Here is an 18371-nt window from a genome sequence, read left to right as displayed (position 1 = left end):
GTGGACCTCAGAATGCCTGCTCTACCCCGAGTGTGCAGCCTCGGGTAGGTCATTTTCTGTGAGCCTCAGGATCCTCATTGGTTAAATAGGGATAGATGAGAGTAAAAATAGGAACTGCGTCATCTGTTCCTATGAGAATAAAATGAGACAGTCTATATAAAGTACTTAGCAAAAGGGCTTAACAAGAGTTTGTTACTATTAATAAGTTTCACTAACAGTGTGACTCTAGACAAATGGCTTAAACGTTTTTGCCTTTTATTTTCTCAGCCATAAAATGATGGCTAGAACTAGGTGATACTGCAGATTTCTTTACAACTTTATAGTTATGATGTTATGTGTGTTGTTTCTTAAGGTGATAGAAAAGAAATGATATCTGTCAGTGGTAGCCACCAGGCGGCAATAGTGAAGAGTTTAACTGCCATCCTATTTGGGGGGAAACTTCCTAATTTTTTCAGTATACAAATTCAAAAAAACAACAAAAAGCTTTAATCATTTGTAATCCTTATTCTCAAGGAACTACCATTAAAATTTTCATGTATAACCTTCCATCTAGGTTATTTCTTCATATATATATATATATATATATATAAATTATTATTTTTCAATTTTATAAGAAATGAGGATAACAGATGTATTGTTTTGTAATCAGTTTTTTTAACACAAAAATATATGGTGAACACCTTCCATAGCAATTAATGTAGTTCTACACCATCATTCTTAAAAGCGCCATGGTATTCCACAGGTATTTGTTTAATTGAACCATCCTCTACTTAGCAAACACTGACTGGAAAAATTTCCAGAAGTGGAATGCCTGGGCTATGTACCTTTTTTTTTTTTTTTTAAGGCTTTGATACATACCACAAATTTGTCTTTTCCTATATTTTTTGGTTTTGTGTCTGGTAGAGCAAGGTCCCTTATCAGTGCCTTCCTTCAGAATTTAATTGACCATCTAAAGCCTTTATTCTTCCTGATGAAATTTTAAATCTTTTAATCAAATTTTGCACCTCTGTCTCCCCTAAAAATTTTGCTGGTATTTTGATTGATACTGTGTTAAATTTATAGGTTAATTTGGGAGGAATTTTCATCATTACAATATTATGTCTTTCCATCCAGCAATATGGTACACTTCACTATTCATTCAATTCTGTCAGTAAAATTTCCATATTATTTAGTTTCCATTTAGTTTACTTCTGGATATTTTATATTTTTTGTTGCTGTTAATAAATATTATCTTTTAAAATATTCTTCTGAAGGCTTTTGCTGGTATATAGGAACACTATTAATTTTAGGATTATTGATTTTGTAATTGGCCATGATACTGAACTCACTTAATGGGTCTAATATTCTTATCTATCCATTCATTCATTCTGTAAATATTCAGGCACTATTCTGGGTCCTGGAAATAAGCAGTAAAAAAAAAAATAATCTGTTCTCAAGATCTTTACATTCTACTGAGAAGAAATACTAAACAAATAAATATATGACAGGTGGTGATAAGTGCTAAGAAGGTGGGGGAAGCATAGTAAGAGGGTGGAAAGTGACCACAAAAAATACTACTTCAGTTAACATGTTCAAATAAGGCCCCTCTGATAAGTTGAAGTTTGAGGAGAGACCTAAAATGATGTAGTTTTTCTTGGGTTTTCCCAGTAGGTATATATACATCATTATACACTTCCTACCCACAGCAGGATTTCCATGCTCCTGGAAGATTGCCTGTCCAGTGGCAGCAACATCAAAGATTTAGTCTATAAAGGACGCTTCGAGGGTTTTCAGTGTTCTGGATTTAAAGAATGGCTCCACAAGTCCTTCCAGCCACAACACAACAAAGTGAATCAGCTATATGTATACTTATATCCCCATATCCCCTCCCTCTTGCATCTCCCTCCCTCCCACCCTCCCTCTCCCACCCCTCTAGGTGGTCACAAAGCACCGAGCTGATCTCCCTGTGCTATGCGGCTGCTTCCCACTAGTTATCTGTTTTACATTTGGTAGTGTATATATGTCCATGCCACTCTCTCACTTTGTCCCAGTTTACCCTTCCCCCTCCCCGTGTCCTCAAGTCCTTTCTCTATGTCTGCGTCTTTATTCCTGTCCTGCCTCTAGGGTTCATCGGAACCATTTTTTTAGATTCCATATATATATGTGTTAGCATACGGTATTTGTTTTTCTCTTTCTGACTTATTTCACTCTGTATGACAGACTCTAGGTCCATCCACCTCACTACAAATAACTCAATTTCATTCTTTTATGGCTGAGTAATATTCCACTGTATATATGTGCCACATCTTCATCCATTCCTCTGTCGATGGACACTTAGGTTGCTTCCATGTCCTGGCTACTGTAAATAGTGCTGCAGTGAACACTGTGGTGCATGTCTCTTTTTGAACTCATCATATAGATTCTTAACCCCATAATGCTTTGCTCTAATCTAGCCTAACTTCCCACTTCTCTTAATCTATCCTGACTCTTTCATTGTGCTGTCATGAGTCAAATCCCCTGGTGCCCTTAACAACTCTTCTAACCTTTCCCTTTATCTTCTTACTCTAACCAAAAACCTGGCCGTCTCCTTGCTTCCTTGCAATACTCTCAAGTTGTAGGTGTTTTGTCTTGTTTTGGTTTAAATCCTTCGAGTCCTGCTTGCTCTCCATTGCCAAATCCAAACCTTTCCCCTTCCTTCCAAAATCCTAGTTCCCTTGAGATGCACACCATTGCACTACTGCCTGAACCTACCCAGGCTGATTGCCTGCTAAAACCAAAATACCAACATTCTCGATAGAATTTAAACAATACACAGAGTTTCAAAACAGAACAGTTGGAGCAGCGTGAAGAAGAGGTGAGAGCGACCCCTGGACCGGCCAAAGCCGCGCGCCACTGCGTGCCCGTGTCCAGCGCCCACGTCCCGCCGCCGTCGCCACCACGCCCAAGAGAAAGGCTGAAGGGGATGCTAAAGGAGATAAAACCAAGGTGAAGGACGAACCACAGAGAAGATCTGCAATGTCATCTGCTAAACCTGCTCCTCCAAAGCCAGAGCCCAAGCCTAAAAAGGCCCCTGCAAAGAAGGGAGAGAAGGTACCCAAAGGGAAAAAGGGGGAAGCTGATACAGGCAAGGATGGGGATAACCCTGCAGAAAACGGAGATGCCGAAACAGACCAGACACAGAAAGCTGAGGGTGCAGGAGATGCCAAGTGAAGTGTGTGCCTTCTTGATAACTGTGCGCTTCTGCTGACTGTACAGTTTTGTGTTTTTTTTTTTTTTGTGGTACGCGGGCCTCTCACTGTTGTGGCCTCTCCCGTTGCGGAGCACAGGCTCCGGACGCACAGGCTCAATGGCCATGGCTCACGGGCCCAGCCACTCCGCGGCATGTGGGATCTTCCCGGACCGGGGCACGAACCCGTGTCCCCTGCATTGGCAGGCGGACTCTCAACCACTGCACCACCAGGGAAGCCCTGACTGTACAGTTTGAAGTACCATTTTCTATCACGTTTTATAAAAATGCAGAATTCTGTTTTACTTTTTTTTTTTAAGCTATGTTGTTAGCATACAGAACACTTCATTATTGTTTTTTGGGGGAAGAGCACATGTCACTAATAGGTCTCCGAAGCTGGATTGACATGGGATAAAGAACACCTTTCCCGTCTGGTTGTGAGAGACTTCCTCTTGGTTCCCAGGAAGGAGGGGTTCCTTGATGTTGACACACAGTAGCCACCTTGGCACAAATGCCTTGTGGTGTGGAAAAACTAAATTTAGTTTTTATGTCCTCTTCTCCCTCACCACCTTCAGCCTAGACTTGACTCCCTCAAACCCAGAGACCTGTTGGAACCTGACCCCTCAAAATTGGTTACCAGTATGTCAGGCAATCTGGACTTTCCAGTGTGACCACTGAGATGGCGTCCCTCAAAAGAGTAGCAGTTCCTTTTTTAGGTTGTGGACCTTCAGATTGATACTTCTGCCATTTTCATTTCCATTTCCTGAAAGTCAGGGTCGGCTTGTGAAAAGTTGTTAAACAACATGCTAAATGTGAAATGTCAACCCTCACTCTAAACTTTCCCTGTTCAGAGCGTCACAAAAAGACTTCATTGGGTTTTATAGTGGCTTTCAGATTTTGGTAGCCCACTGAAAAAGGGAGTTTGAAAGTTGTTGTATACTGTTAACGATTGTCTGCCCACGTCCTGCCTGAAATACCATGATTGTTTATGAAAAGTATCTTTAATAAAGCTGGATACAGTTTGAAAAAGAAAACGGAACAGTCAAAATATCCAGGATACAATCAAAATTACTAAGCATACAAAGAACCAGGAAAAATCTCAATTCACATGGGAAAAAAAGATGTCAATGCTGAGAGAACACAGATAGTGGAGGTATCTGAAAAAGGCTTTGAAGCAGCTACTTGTTGAGAGACAATTCTCCATTGATCTCTTGTATTTCTGTATGTCTTTTGGGCAAGGGCATTAACAGCTTTTTTCCTGGACTATGTCTTCAGGGATTTTTGTATAGCAAACATCCTTGGAAGACAGAGATAATGTCTTCCTCTGGGGCCAAGGGCAGATTTGTTTGCTGTCTAGAATAAAAGAGATAATGTCTCTCTCCAGGGCACAGTTGGATAGGTTTGCTAGTCCCTCATTACAAATTGGAGTTTCCCATCAAGTTCCTCTCCTATAATGAAACTCACTGCATGTGCAGGTGTCACCTGGTCCTCCTGGCATTACCTGGTGGGACCTGGGGCTCAGGAAACTGGCATAAATGTTGATATTCTACTTCCTGCTACTGCTCTAGGCAACAAATGGTCCTCTGTCTCTGACCCAGGAGACTCACAACTTCTGCCACTCTCCATTAAACTGTGGCAGCCTAACGTGTTAACTTGCAAGTAAGGTAAAATCCCAGGCCCTTCAAAGTTCTCAACGCTATTATAAAAATTATCTTAACAAGCAATCAAAAGCACTTTTGAAACCAATGGAAAAATATATAGTACCAGCAAAGAAATAGAAAATATAAAGAAGAAACATATGTTTAGTTTGGAATTGAAAAATATAGTAGCCAAAATTATAAAAGTTCATTGGATGGTCTCAGTAGCCAAGAAGATGACAGAGAACTCTAAGTATCAGTGAAGTTGAAAACAGATCAATACAAAGTATCCAACCTGAACAACAGAGAAAAAAAAATTGGATAAACAATGAATAGAATCTCAGGGACCTGCGGGATAATAACAAAAGGTGTTGAAATTTTTTTGAATAAATAATGAATGAAGAGTCTCAAGTTTGGCAAAAGACACAAACCTACAGATTCAAAAAGCTCAACAAAGTCCAAACATAATGAACATAAAGAAGTCTGTGCCCAGAAACATCATCATCAAAATGCTGAAAAATAAAGACAAAGAAAAAAATCTTGAAAGCAGCCAGAGAAATGCAATATATTACCTACAGAATAACAACAATTTGAGTTACCATGCAGTCTGGAAGGAAGGGACACAACATTTTTAAAGTGCTGAAAGAAAAGAATGGTCAACATGTAATAGTATATGCAGTAAAAATATCTTTCAGAAATTAAGGTGAAATAATGGCATTCTCAGGTGAAGAAAAAATAAAAGAACTCACTGCCAGCAGGTCTGTTCTAAAAGAATTGCTAAAAGAAATTCTTTAGACAGAAGAGAAATGATACTAGAAGGAAACTGGAACATCAGGAATGAAGAAAGAGCACCAGGAATGGTAAATACCTGTATAAATATGGTAGACTATTCTCCTCTTGAATTCATAAAATATGTTTGATGTTAAAGGCAAAAATTACAACATTGTCTGAGGGGGGTTTTGACACATGTAGATGTAATTGATGACAACTAGAACATAAAGGGGAGAGGATAAATGGGCCTATGTGGTGGTAAGCGTTCTATATTTCACTTGAAATGGGGAAAAAAAATTGATTCTAAGCAGATTTAAAAAGTTTAAATATTTGCATTCCTTGAACCTTATTTTTGCCTCTAGGACTTTGCAGTTGCTTTTCCCTTTGCCTGAAAAACCATTTCCCCATATATACTGTCAGCCCTCCCTATCTGAGGGTTCTGCATCCATGGAGTCAACCAATCTCAGATGGAAAATATTTGGAAAAAAATTCCAGAAAGTTCCAAAAAGCAAAACTTGAATTTGTCATGTGCTAACAACTATTTACATAGGATTTACATTGTATTAGGTATTATACATAATCTGGAGATGATTTAAAGTATATGGGAGGATGTGTGTAAGTTATATGCAAATACTACCCCATTTTATATAAAGTCTCTGATCATTTATGGATTTTGGTATCCTCAGGGGTCCTGGAACAAATTCCCAGAGGAACTGAGTGTTTTATACATGGCATATAGCTAGGTTTTTCTTTTTATTTCAATTTCTATGTTTTAATTGGTAGTTTTAATACATATATATTTATTTTGATTTTCGATGTATTTGAACTTATTTCAACATCGTTTTTGTTTATGTTTACCTTGCTTTTTCGGAGCCACTTTTTCACCTTTTTGGAGGTATTTTTTTAAAAATTAACTTTTGTTCAGAGTTTTAAAATTCCATTTCTCCCTTTATTTGGAATTCGTACACTATATTTGTACTTTCTAGAAGTTTTCTTGTACCTCTAACTTAACAAAATGTGAACAGTATATTAACCCGTCTTCTAAACAAAATGACTACTCCTCCTCTCAGTGCCTACATGCTAGTGTTATTCAAGGTATTAGTTCTGTACATTTTTTTAAACCTCACAAATCAGACATTTTTTTAGACAATGTTTAGTTGACAAGTTTGTTTACCTTTTGATTCACTCACCATTCTATCTTGCACCTCAGACCATTCTTCTAGGATAATTTCTTTGTAAAATTTTTTAAAAACCTCTCACTTACAAAGCACTTACTTTATGCCAGGTTTTAAGTTCTATTTTCTTTTTTTAATTTGGATTATGGTATTATTACGGGTTTTTAAAAAATATTTATTTGGTTGCACTGTGTCTTACTTGCGGCAGACGGGCTCCTTAATTGTGGCACGGGAACTCTTAGTTGCAGCATGCATGTGAGATCTAGTTCCCTGACCAGGGATCAAACCCGGGCCCCCTGCATTGGGAGCGTGGTGTCTTATCCACTGGGCCACCAGGGAAGTCCCTAACTTCTACTTTCTACTAATTCATCTAATCCTCATAACAATTCCATGAGGTATATACTATTATTGTCAACATTTTATTTTATTTATTTATTTTTAACATCTTTATTGGAGTATAATTGCTTTACAGTGGTGTGTTATTTTCTGCTTTACAACAAAGTGAATCAGCTATACATATTGTCGACATTTTACAAACGAGAAAACTGAAGCACAGAGATGTTAACTCAGTTGCCTAATATCCCACAACTAGCAAATGGCAGAACAGGGATTCAAACCAAGCAGACTTTAAATATTCTTAACCTGTTTGAAATACTGCTTCTCATATATCATTTAGGAGTTCCTTTAATGCAGGTCTCTGAGGTAAACTCTCAGTTCTCATTTAACTGAAATGTTTCTTTTTTACTCTTGTTCTTGAACAATAGTTTGGGTGAGTACACAATTCTAGCTCACTTTCAGCACTTGAAAGATATTATTCCATTAACTTTTGGCTTCTATTGATGCTGATGAGAAATCCGTTGTCATTTTAATTGTTCTGATCTGTCCTTTCTCTTTGGCTGCTTTTATGATCTTTTGCTGTGAGTTCTTAGGTTTCTTTACTATGTGTCATTATGCATTTCTTTTTATTTACCCTGCTTTGGTTATGTTGTGATTCTTTTTTTTTAAAAAAATACTTTTTCTAGTTCTTTTTTTAAATTTGTATTTATTTTATTTATTTTTGGCTGCATTGGGTCTTCATTGCTGCACGGCGGCTTTCTCTAGTTGTGGCACTTCGTTGTGGAGCACAGGCTCTATGCGTGTGGCCTTCAGTAGTTGTGGCTCACGGGCTCAGTATTTGTGGCGCATGGGCTTAGTTGCTCAGCGGCATGTGGGATCTTCCCGGACCAGAGATCGAACTTGTGTCCTCTGCATTGGCAGGTGGATTCTTAATGACTGCGCCGCCAGGGAAGTCTGGTTATGTTGTGATTCTTAAAACTGCAGGTACCTGTTTTTCATCCTTTCTGCAAAAGTCATAGTACTATTTCTTTAAATATTGCATCTCATTTAGAACATTTGTAATCAGTGGGAGGTAAGGGGCAGGGACTGACTGACTGACAAGAGGCATGAGGGAACTTTCTGGGGTGATGGATATGTTCTATTTTTTTATAGGAGTTTGTGTTATACCCATATATGCACTTGTAAAAACTCACTGAATGATGCATTTAAGATTTGTGCATTTTACTGTATGTAAATTTTACCTAGGTGGGAAAAAAGAACTATAAAACAGTATTGAACACTAGTTAATGGAAACGCCTTGAAATCTTTAGAGGTGAGGTCTACAACTTACTCTAAAATGCATCAAAAAAAGAGAATGCATTGATGGATGGGTAAAAGAATGGACAGATAAGTGATATAGCAAATGTAACAAAATGTTAATTCTAGAATTTAGTTGGGGATGAGTGTTCACTCCACAATTCTTTCAACTTTTCTGTATGTTTAAAATGTTTTATAAAATGTTGGGGGAGAATATTGCTTCTCCTTTATTCTATTCTGTCCTTCTGAGATTACAATTACTTATATGACAGGCTCTCTCATCCTAGTGTCCATCTCTTAATTATCTCTTTCATATTTTTAGTTCCTTGCCTCTCTGTAGTATACCCTAGATAATTTCTTCAGATAAATCTTCTCATTTATTAACTTTCTTTTCATTTGCATCTCATTTTTTCTTTAATCTTTGCACTGAGTTTTGTCATTACAACAATTACACTTCTCATGTGTAGAAAGTCTACCCTCTCCCACCTGCCTCCCCCTCTGCCTATTCATTAGGCCTTGCTCATCTTTTGTCATTACATCCTTTACTTTATTTTTAATATTTGGAGTATAGTTGTTCTACACGCTATCAGCTCCACTACTATGGTCCTTGGAGTTCTGTATCTGTTGAATATTATTTCTGCAGATACTCACAGAAGTTTGGCTTCTTGGTGCTTGTAGTTCTTTGACTGTGAGCTCATTGCCTGACCTTAATCTTGGGAGTCCTCTTGACCTAAATTGGGGATGTTTCCTTCCAGAGAAGTTTTGCTTCTGTTTCTGCTCATAGGCGGGGAGCAACACAGACTTAAAATTAATTCAGCTCCCATAGGGAGTCTTGTTTCAGGGAGGGAGTCCCATGCACGGCTTTCCACTTGGCAACTGGTCCAGGGCTGTGTATCAAGATTGCGGCTGCGGACAGGACTTATCCTGATATGTCCTCCTATCTGCTTGCTGCTCAGCCTGGGCTAAGGGTTTGTGCCTTATAGAGCATATCTCGTGTAGATTATACCCATTCTGCCAGAGCAGGACCTCTCAAAGAGCCTTACCAGCCATGCTTCTGGAAGAAGATATTCGATGTTCTTTATTTGTAAAGGAAGTATCCTATTCCTAATTTACCAAAGATTTTTAAATTAAAAATGGATGTTAAATTTTGTATCAAATGCCTTTTCAGTATCTGCAGAGATGATGACAGATAAGATTTTTCTCCTTAAGCAATTTATTAAGAATTCTCTTCTCTCCTAGATTCATTGCCTGTTCTAAAACGGGAACTGTGCTCTTTGAATATTTTTCCTTTGCCAGATGGCACAACGTTATGTCAGTAGAAGGTGCTGGGAAGACTTTTCCTTCTTAGTTCTTGCTTGCTTTCTTGCCTGACACTTGACACACACATAGCTTCTCTCGCACCCCCCGTCCTGCAGTGCTTTGCCTTTCCCTGGCTGCTGCACTACAGATAGCTTCTCAGTGCCTGGCTCCTACAGTGAAGGGGCTTCCCCAGCACCAGGCTCCTGCATTCTGGGCAATTTCCCAGCACCCAGCAGCTTCCCCAGATCCACCTTCAGACTTCTGGAGCAGAGTGCTCCCACAAGACACCGACCCATGAACAGCTTTCTCTGGTACCCTGGAGGGTAAATTTTCAGTAAATTCCAGAAGGTGGATTTCTAGCATGCTTCACTGGCACACAACCGAAGCAAATTCCCTGCCAGTCAGTAAGCCATGGCCTTGCCCTCTCTAACGAGGTCTAGATCTCAGGCTGCAGCTGGGGGCAAGGCCCGGGGTACCTTGGGGAATCTATCTCAGCCCTAGGGGTAGTAATTGCTTCTTATATCTGATATTCCTATATTTACAGTTCTCTTCGCTTTCTACTAGCTAACCCCTTGTTGCCCCAATCCCATCATAGTTAATAATTCTCTATATTAAACGTTGCATGGTTGGATCACTGTGGTTTCTATTTTCTGATTGACCTTGGCTGATACTTTCAGTCATTTCTAAATTTACTGAGAATTTTCAGAACTATCTCCCAGTTTTTGGTCTATGTTGGTGGATGTTCCATATGCATTTTGAAATAAATGTGTACTCTGCCACTGTTTGATGTAGTGCTCTGTGAATATCAAGTAGGTCAAGTTGGTTGATAAAATTGTTCGAGTCCTCTATATCGTTGATTTTTTTTTTTTTTTTTTTTTTTTTTGCCGTATGCGGGCCTCTCACTGTTGTGCCCTCTCCCGTTGCAGAGCACAGGCTCCGGATGCGCAGGCCCAGCGGCCATGGCTCACGGGCCCAGCCGCTCCGCGGCATGTGGGATCTTCCCGGACTGGGGCACGAGCCCGCGTCCCCTGCATCGGCAGGTGGACTTTCAACCACTGCGCCACCCGGGAAGCCCAGAGCACTTCGTATTTATTGTTCCCCAGGAAACTGAAACTCTTTTTTTCTGTGTGCTATAATTTGAATAGCTTCTATTGCTGCTTTCAAGTCCAGCAATTATTTTAAAAATAGGTCTTTACTGGAGTATAATTGCTTCACCATACCATGTTAGTTTCTGTTGCACAGCAAAGCGAATCAGCCATATGCATACACATATCCCCATATCCCTTCCCTCTAGGTCATCGCAAAGCACAGAGCTGATCTCCCTGTGCTATGCTGCTGCTTCCCACCAGCCAACGATTTTACATTCAGTAGTGTATGTATGCTGATGCTACTCTCACTTTGCCTCAGCTTCGCCCTTTCACCTCAGGTCATCAAGTCCCCTCTCTATGTCTACTTCTTTATTCCTGCCCTGCAACTAGGTTCATTAGTACCTTTTTTTTTTCTTAGATTCCATATATATGTGTTAGCATACAGTATCTGTTTTTCTCTTTCTGACTTAACTTCGCTCGGTATGACAGACTCTAGGTCCATCCACCTCACCACAAATAACTCAGTTTCATTTCTTTTTATGGCTGAGTAATATTCCATTGTATATATGTGCCACATTTTCTTTATCCATTCATCTGTCGATGGACACTTAGGTTGCTTCCATGTCCTGGCTATTGTAAATAGAGCTGCAATGAACATTGTGGTACATGACTCTTTTATTATTTTTTAAAATTTATTTTATTTTATTTTTGGCTGCATTGGGTCTTTGTTGCTGTGCATGGGCTTTCTCTAGTTGCGGTGAGCGGGGGCTACTCTTCGTTGCGGTGTGTGGGCTTCTCATTGCAGTGGCTTCTCTTGTTGCGGAGCATGGGTTCTAGGCACAGGCTTCAGTAGTTGTGCCATGCGGGCTCAGTAGTTGTGGCTAACGGGCTCTAGAGCACAGGCTCAGTAGTTGTGGCGCATAGGCTTAGCTGCTCTGCGGCATGTGGGATCTTCCCGGACCAGGGCTCGAATCCATGTCCCCTGCACTGGCAGGTGGATTCTTAACCACTGCACCACCAGGGAAGCCCCTACATGTCTCTTTTTGAATTATGGTTTTCTCAGGGTATACGCCCAGTAGTGGGATTGCTGGGTCATACGGTAGTTCTATTTTTAGTTTTTTAAGGAACCTCCATACTGTTTTCCATAGTGGTTGTATCAATTTACATTCCCACCAACAGTGTAGGAGGGTTCCCTTTTCACCACATGCTTTCCAGCATTTACTGTCTCTAGCTTTTTTGATAATGGCCATTCTAATCAGAGTGAGGTGATACCTCATTGTAGTTTTGATATGCATTTCTAATAATTAGTGATGTTGAGCATCTTTTCGTGTGCCTCTTGGCCATCTGTATGTCTTCCTTGGTGAAATGTCTATTTAGGTCTTCCACCCATTTTTTAGCTGGCTCGTTTGTTTCTTTCATACTGAGCTCCATGACCTGTTTGTATATTTTGGAGATTAATCCTTTGTTGTTTCATTTGCAAGTATTTTCCCCCATTCTGAGGGTTGTCTTTTTGTCTTGTTTATGGTTTCTTTTGCTGTGCAAAAGCTTTTAAGTTTAATTAAGTCCCATTTGTTTATTTTTGTTTTTATTTCTGTTACTCTAGAAGCTGGGTCAAAAAAGATCTTGCTGTCGTTTATGTCAAGGAGTGATTTTCCTATGTTTTCCTCTAAACGTTTTATAGTGTCTGGTCTTACATTTAAGTTTTTAATCCATTTGGAGTTTATTTTTGTGTATGGTGTTAGGGAGTGTTATTTCATTCTTTTACATGTAGCTGTCTAGTTTTCCCAGCACCACTTATTGAAGAGACTGACTTTTCTACATTGTATGTTCTTGCCTCCTTTGTCTTAAATTAGGTGCCCATATGTTCGTGGGCTTATCTCTGGGCATTCTGTCCTATACCACTGATCTATATATCTGTTTTTGTGTCAGTACCACACTGTCTTGATTACTGTAGCTTTGTGGTATAGTTTGAAGTCAGTGAGCCTGATTACCCCAACTCAGTTTTTCCTTCTCAAGATTGCTTTGGCTATTCGGGATCTTTTGTGTTTCCATACAAATTGTAAAATTTTTTGTTCTAATTCTATGAAGAATGCCATTAGTAGTTTGATAGGGATTGCACTGAATCTGTAGATTGCTTTGGGTAGTACAGTCATTTCCACAATATTGCTTCTTCCAATCCAAGAACATGGTATATTTCTCCATTTGTTTATGTCATCTTTGATTTCTTTCATCAGTGTTTTATAGTTTTCTGAGTACAAGTCTTTTGCCTCCTTAGGCTGGTTATTCCTAGGTATTTTACTCTTTTTGTTGCTATGGTAAATGCGAGTGTTTCCTTAATTTCTCTTTCTGATTTTTTGTTGTTGGTGTATAGGAATGCCAGAGATTTCTGTGCATGAATTATGTATCCTGAAACCTTGCCAAATTCATTGATTAGTTCTAGTAGTTTTCTCTCTCCTGATCTCCCCAGCCTCAGGGGCGCTGATCTTGTCTGGCTTCCACTTCTCCTCTCCCCTCAGCCCCCCTACGTCCTATCAGTTCACTCTGGGGTTCCTCCCATCTCCTTGAGCATCAGAGTCCCCCAACAGCGGCTGGCAGGCGCCCTAGTTGTGGGGAGATGCTAACTCCACGTCTTCCCACAGCGCCATCTTGACTCACTCTCCCACCAGTCTTCTACAGTGTCCGATTTGCTGTTAAGCTTCTACATTGATTTTTTAAATTTTCAGATACTGTATTTTTCATCTCCAGAAGTTGCATTTCATTCATTTACATATCTCCCATTTTTATCATAATGTTCACATTTGCTTGTCAGCCCTTTTTAAAGGTCCTATTGCTAATTCTTTGATCTCTGTCATCGTTGGTCTGTTAACTGATTTTTCTCCCAGTTATGGATCAGATTTTGCTGAAGTTTCACATATCTAGTAATTTTTTATTGTATATTGGTCATTGTGAACATTATATTGCTGACTGTCTTAATTTTGTGTGTGTGTATTTAAGTATTGAGTCTTGTTTTGGCAGGAAGTTAAGTTATTGGGGATCAGCTTTAACCTTTCAAGGCTTGTTTTTAAACGTTGTTAGGTTAAACCGAGAGTAGCTTTTAATCTAGGGCTAGGGTAGCCCTATTACTAAAGGCATAAGCCTTCAGGTGTCTCTACTGAATTCCTCAGATGTTCAATGAGGTCTTTACTCCAGCTGGTAACTCTGAAGTTGTTCAGTCCATTATGAGCTCTGGGAATTTTTCAATTTACAGCTCCCGGGTAATTGTTCTTTCCTTGGTAGTTGATCTTTGCTTGGCCTTGTGGAGTATTACTCTACACATGCTCAGATTAGCAGTCAGCCAAAGACTCAAGATTTCTGTAAATCTTCTTGGAGTAAATTCCTTCTTCTCTGGTATCCTGTCAAGCAAATTCCACAAATTGCATCTTTTTGCTAACCACCGTATCCTTAGTGACATGTACAGGGCCTGCCTGTTATGTGGTAGGTGCGCAATAAAATATTTCTATGAATACGTGGACTTACACATAGTATTCGCTCATATTTAAAATTCCCTTTGTATCTGAATATATCTCCTTTTTAATTTCTAACATCATCTCTCCTGTTTAAAAATCTTTGCTATTTTTATTTTGTCATATTTATTTTATTGATCATTTCAAACAACCAGCTCTTTCCTTTTTTGATCTGTATTTCTGGATTCTAATTCATTGCTTTATTATTTTACCTGCTTTTCCTTAAAACTTTATGTGTTTTTCTCATTTAAGGTAAGAGGCAGTATAGTGTAGTGGTTCAAAGATTGGGTTTGATTATTGACTTTATCACTTATTAGCTGAATAAACTTCAGAAAGACACTTAACCTCTCTGAGCTTTGGTTCTTTATATGTAAAAGAGGGAAACTATTACTTGCTTCATAGGTATATTGTGAAGATTAAATGAGTAAATTTTTTCAGAACACAACATTGTCTGACACATTAAGTACTGTATAAGTGATAGGTAGACCATTTGGTATATTTTAATTCATTCTATATTGGTTAATATTAAAATATTGATCTGTGATTTTTCCTTTATATACTACTTCAGCTGAATCTTTATGTTTCAATTTTATTGTTCTCATTGTCATTAATTTCTAAATACTTTGTAAATCAGCAACTGTGATTTTTCTCCTTGAACGAGAATTATATAAAAGATTTTCCTCTTAGCTTCCAAGTACAGTAGATGGATTTTTTCATCCTTTTACTTAAAATTAAAAAAAAAAAAAAAAAAACCCTTATGTTTTCATTGCTCTGGTATCAGAGAGTATAACTTAAAATTGAGATTCTTCTGTGATTTATTTTAAAAATAAATTTTTATAAACATGCACATTAAAAAAGTACCTTCTCTACCTGCAAGTTAGAAAGTTTAATATTTAAATCTCCTACTTTAGATCCTCTTAAAAATTACTGTCTGTAGCTTGCCTTTGATATGTCAAATACTGGGAATGCTATATAATCAAACATTCTAAAGGTGAGGAGGGAGAAAGAGAATGAGAAAGGAAACAACAGAGGCCACTGCGACTGCACTTTGCACATATATCAAATATTTGTAAGTCTTGCTTACTCATAATTTGAGTTTATTATCTAGAATGCCACTACCAGAGGCACACTCATCTCTACTGTCCACTACAAGAAGGCCTTCCATCCTAGCTCCTAGTCTGCCTCCACACTTGAACACATCTAGAATTTGTGAAGTCTTCTCCCCTGCCCCAATCACTAGCACAGTGCTATTTACATAATACATAGTTAACTTTCATAAATCCTCAATGACCCTACTTATGAAGATACGACTTGAAGAATTCTGAAACTCAGTAAACTTACCTATAAAATGTTGATGGTAATTTGCTGTTTAGGTACTAAAATTAAAGTCCTTGTTATTTATAATGTAGTATCTCTCGTAAGATATTTGGGGTTACCATTAACCAGTGATACGGTAACCTGGTGGAGGCCAACAAGACCAAAGCTGTTCTTCTCTGGGGAACTGGAGTTCTGTCTTTAAGGGAGAGATGATTCCTGCTGTCAAATGGGATGGACAGGAAACCAGAATTGTCAGAAGAGCCCTTATATAGGCTAGTGATTCTCAATGAAAGAGGACATAATTTTACCCCCCCAGGGGCATTTGGCAATGTTTAGAGATGGTTTGGGTTGTTACAACTAGGGGTGGAATACTGCTGGCAGGTAGTGGGTTGAAGCCAAGTATGCTACTAAACATCTTACAATGCACAGCACAGCTGCCCACAACAAAGAATTACGTGTCTGGCTTACAGAAGAAGACAAATACTATATGATACCACTTATATGTGGAATCTAAAAATTAATACAAATGACTGTATATCCAAAACAGAAAGAGACTCACAGATACAGAAAACAAACCTGTGGATACCAAAAGGGAGAGGGAGAAATTAGAGGTATGGATTAACAAACTACTATGTATAAAATAGATAAGCAAGAGGGATAGACTGTATAGCACAGGAAATTATAGCTATTACCTTGCAATAACCTATAATGGAGTTCAATCTGCAAAAATACTGAATCACTACGCTATACACCTGAAACTAACATAATAATGTAAATCAACTATACTTCAATTAAAAAAAAAAAAGAATTATCTGGCTCAAAATGTTAGTAGTGCTAAGGTTGAGAAACCCTTATATAGGCAAGCAAATGAACTCTCCTGTCCTCTGTGCTCAGGCCAGAACTTAAAGAGTGAAGCTGTCTAGGAGCTATTCCTTGGGAAGACCAGTTAAAAAATGGCCTTTGCCACAGGGAGGTGGCATCTCTGTAGTAAACAAAAGTTGAACGTGAGTAGTTATATTTTGTACATAAGATTACCCTTATTTTATGTTTTTAATATCCATTCAGTTTTTTCTATTAGGAAAGTACTTTTAAATACCCATCTTACCCTAAACTATGTATAATATTCCAGTGGTACTGCTAAAGGATCCAAATTCAGTCTCTCCTCAGCTTTGAAGTATTAAGGAAAGAAGGGTTAACATGCTTATACTTTGAGGCCAAGCGGTAGTGGCAGCAAGTAGTGAGAAACTCCAAGAACAAAGTGAATTCTCAGAAAACAGGGCTGTATAATCCATCTACTCTTCCCAACAGCAGACTCTCCTTCAAGCATCAAACCTGGTGGTTCTGGGGTTATTCAATTAAGAGGAGTGACATACACTTTAGTCACATATGTAGCCTCTCAAACTGCAGATTGAAAACATAAAACTCTTCAGAACAATGTCAAGCGTCTACAATGATTTTTCCACCTAAGTGGTGCTGAACTGTGTATAACTGGCAAAGGGTTCAAATTGACAAGGCTTACACAAGAAATTTCTCACTCATTTATTCATCGTTTGCTGAGTAACAATGAGCTCTCAGTCAGTAGTCAAGAGTTGACAATCTAGTTGGAAGGCACAGCACATAACCATGAAACTTAAACAGCAAAGACAGTATTCCAAAGCCCAATGAGCAATACCCCAAAAAGCGTATTAGATTTAGAATAAATCAAGAACGTTCTGAGCTGAAGTAAGCGGGAAAAGCTTCACAGAGATGAGACTTTTGAGCTAGGATGTGAAATATGAAAAGGATCGGATAAATAGACAAGGAAAATAATTTCTAATGCAGTTTAGCACGAGCTAAACCAAAAAAGCCAGAATACAACAAAGAGAGAGCAAGGGTCTTGGATGCAGAGACATCAATGCTTTTATCCACCATCCTTAGAAATTACCTGATTATCCAGCTTGGAATGCTTCAACTGCTTTTTGTTATTAAATCTTCAGATGCTATCCTTTAAATGGGGTAGGTAGAATAGGTCAGATGAATATACTCCAAGGGCCTCTAATGGTTTCTGGGATGATTACTCTTCATGGAAATAATGTCACAGGTAAACAATGAGGATTTTCCAGGCCATGTTCTGGTTTTGTAACAGGAAACTGAATAAATATAATTGGCAAACACATTCAACCAGGCGTGTAAACTTTTTCCCCCAGCTAACATAAGTTGGTACATCAGTAACTGTATAAAGTTTTTCTATTGCAACGGAAATTATTGTATATTAAAGGCTTTTGCAAATTCCTGGCAACTTGGCTTGCTCAGGTTCTACCACAAATTCTCTCTGACCACATTTTCATTTTATCTATTGAAATAAGCACTTTAGGGGCTTCCCTGGGGGCACAGTGGTTAAGAATCCGCCTGCCAATGCAGGGGCCACGGGTTCGAGCCCTGGTCCGGGAAGATCCCACATGCCGCGGAGCAACTAAGCCCATGTACCACAGCTACTGAGCCTGCACTCTAGAGCCCGGGAGCCACAACTACTAAGCCCACGTGCCACAACTACTGAAGCCCGCGTGCCTAGAGCCCGTGCTCTGCAACAGGAGAAGCCACTGCAATGAGAAGCCCGCGCACCGCAACAAAGACCCAACAACGAAGACTCAATGAGCCAAAAATAAATAAATAAATTTAAGAAATAAGCAGTCTATCTCCTTCCCTAGGACTTTCAGTGCTCTACTGTTGCCCTCATTCTATTTAAGGCATGCCTGTCCTCTCCA

At 38.9% G+C, this 18371-nt stretch overlaps 1 protein-coding gene across 9 annotated transcripts in view; it reads right to left on the bottom strand.

The window, feature by feature from the left end:
* LOC117312368 (uncharacterized) overlaps nucleotides 1–18371 on the bottom strand; it is a 30038-nt gene that overhangs the window by 10095 nt on the left and 1572 nt on the right. For 3 of the 9 annotated variants that reach the window (XR_012331853.1, XR_012331854.1, XR_012331856.1), the window contains exon 2: nucleotides 17552–17737. Coding sequence is in view for 1 of the 9 variants with exons in the window: in XM_033856670.2 (XP_033712561.1) it covers nucleotides 17702–17756 (55 nt within the window). In the remaining 8 variants the exon portion in view is untranslated. Of the gene's footprint in view, nucleotides 1–17152; nucleotides 17757–18371 lie in introns of those variants that run through there. The other 6 variants (XR_004526593.2, XR_004526595.2, XM_033856670.2 and 3 more) reach the window with 3 other exon arrangements.

Source organism: Tursiops truncatus, chromosome 5 (genome assembly GCF_011762595.2).
Source record: "Tursiops truncatus isolate mTurTru1 chromosome 5, mTurTru1.mat.Y, whole genome shotgun sequence".
NCBI classification, from domain to species: Eukaryota; Metazoa; Chordata; class Mammalia; order Artiodactyla; family Delphinidae; genus Tursiops; species Tursiops truncatus.
Note: the sequence above shows the minus strand (reverse complement) of the source record. Positions and strands in the feature narration are given on the sequence as shown.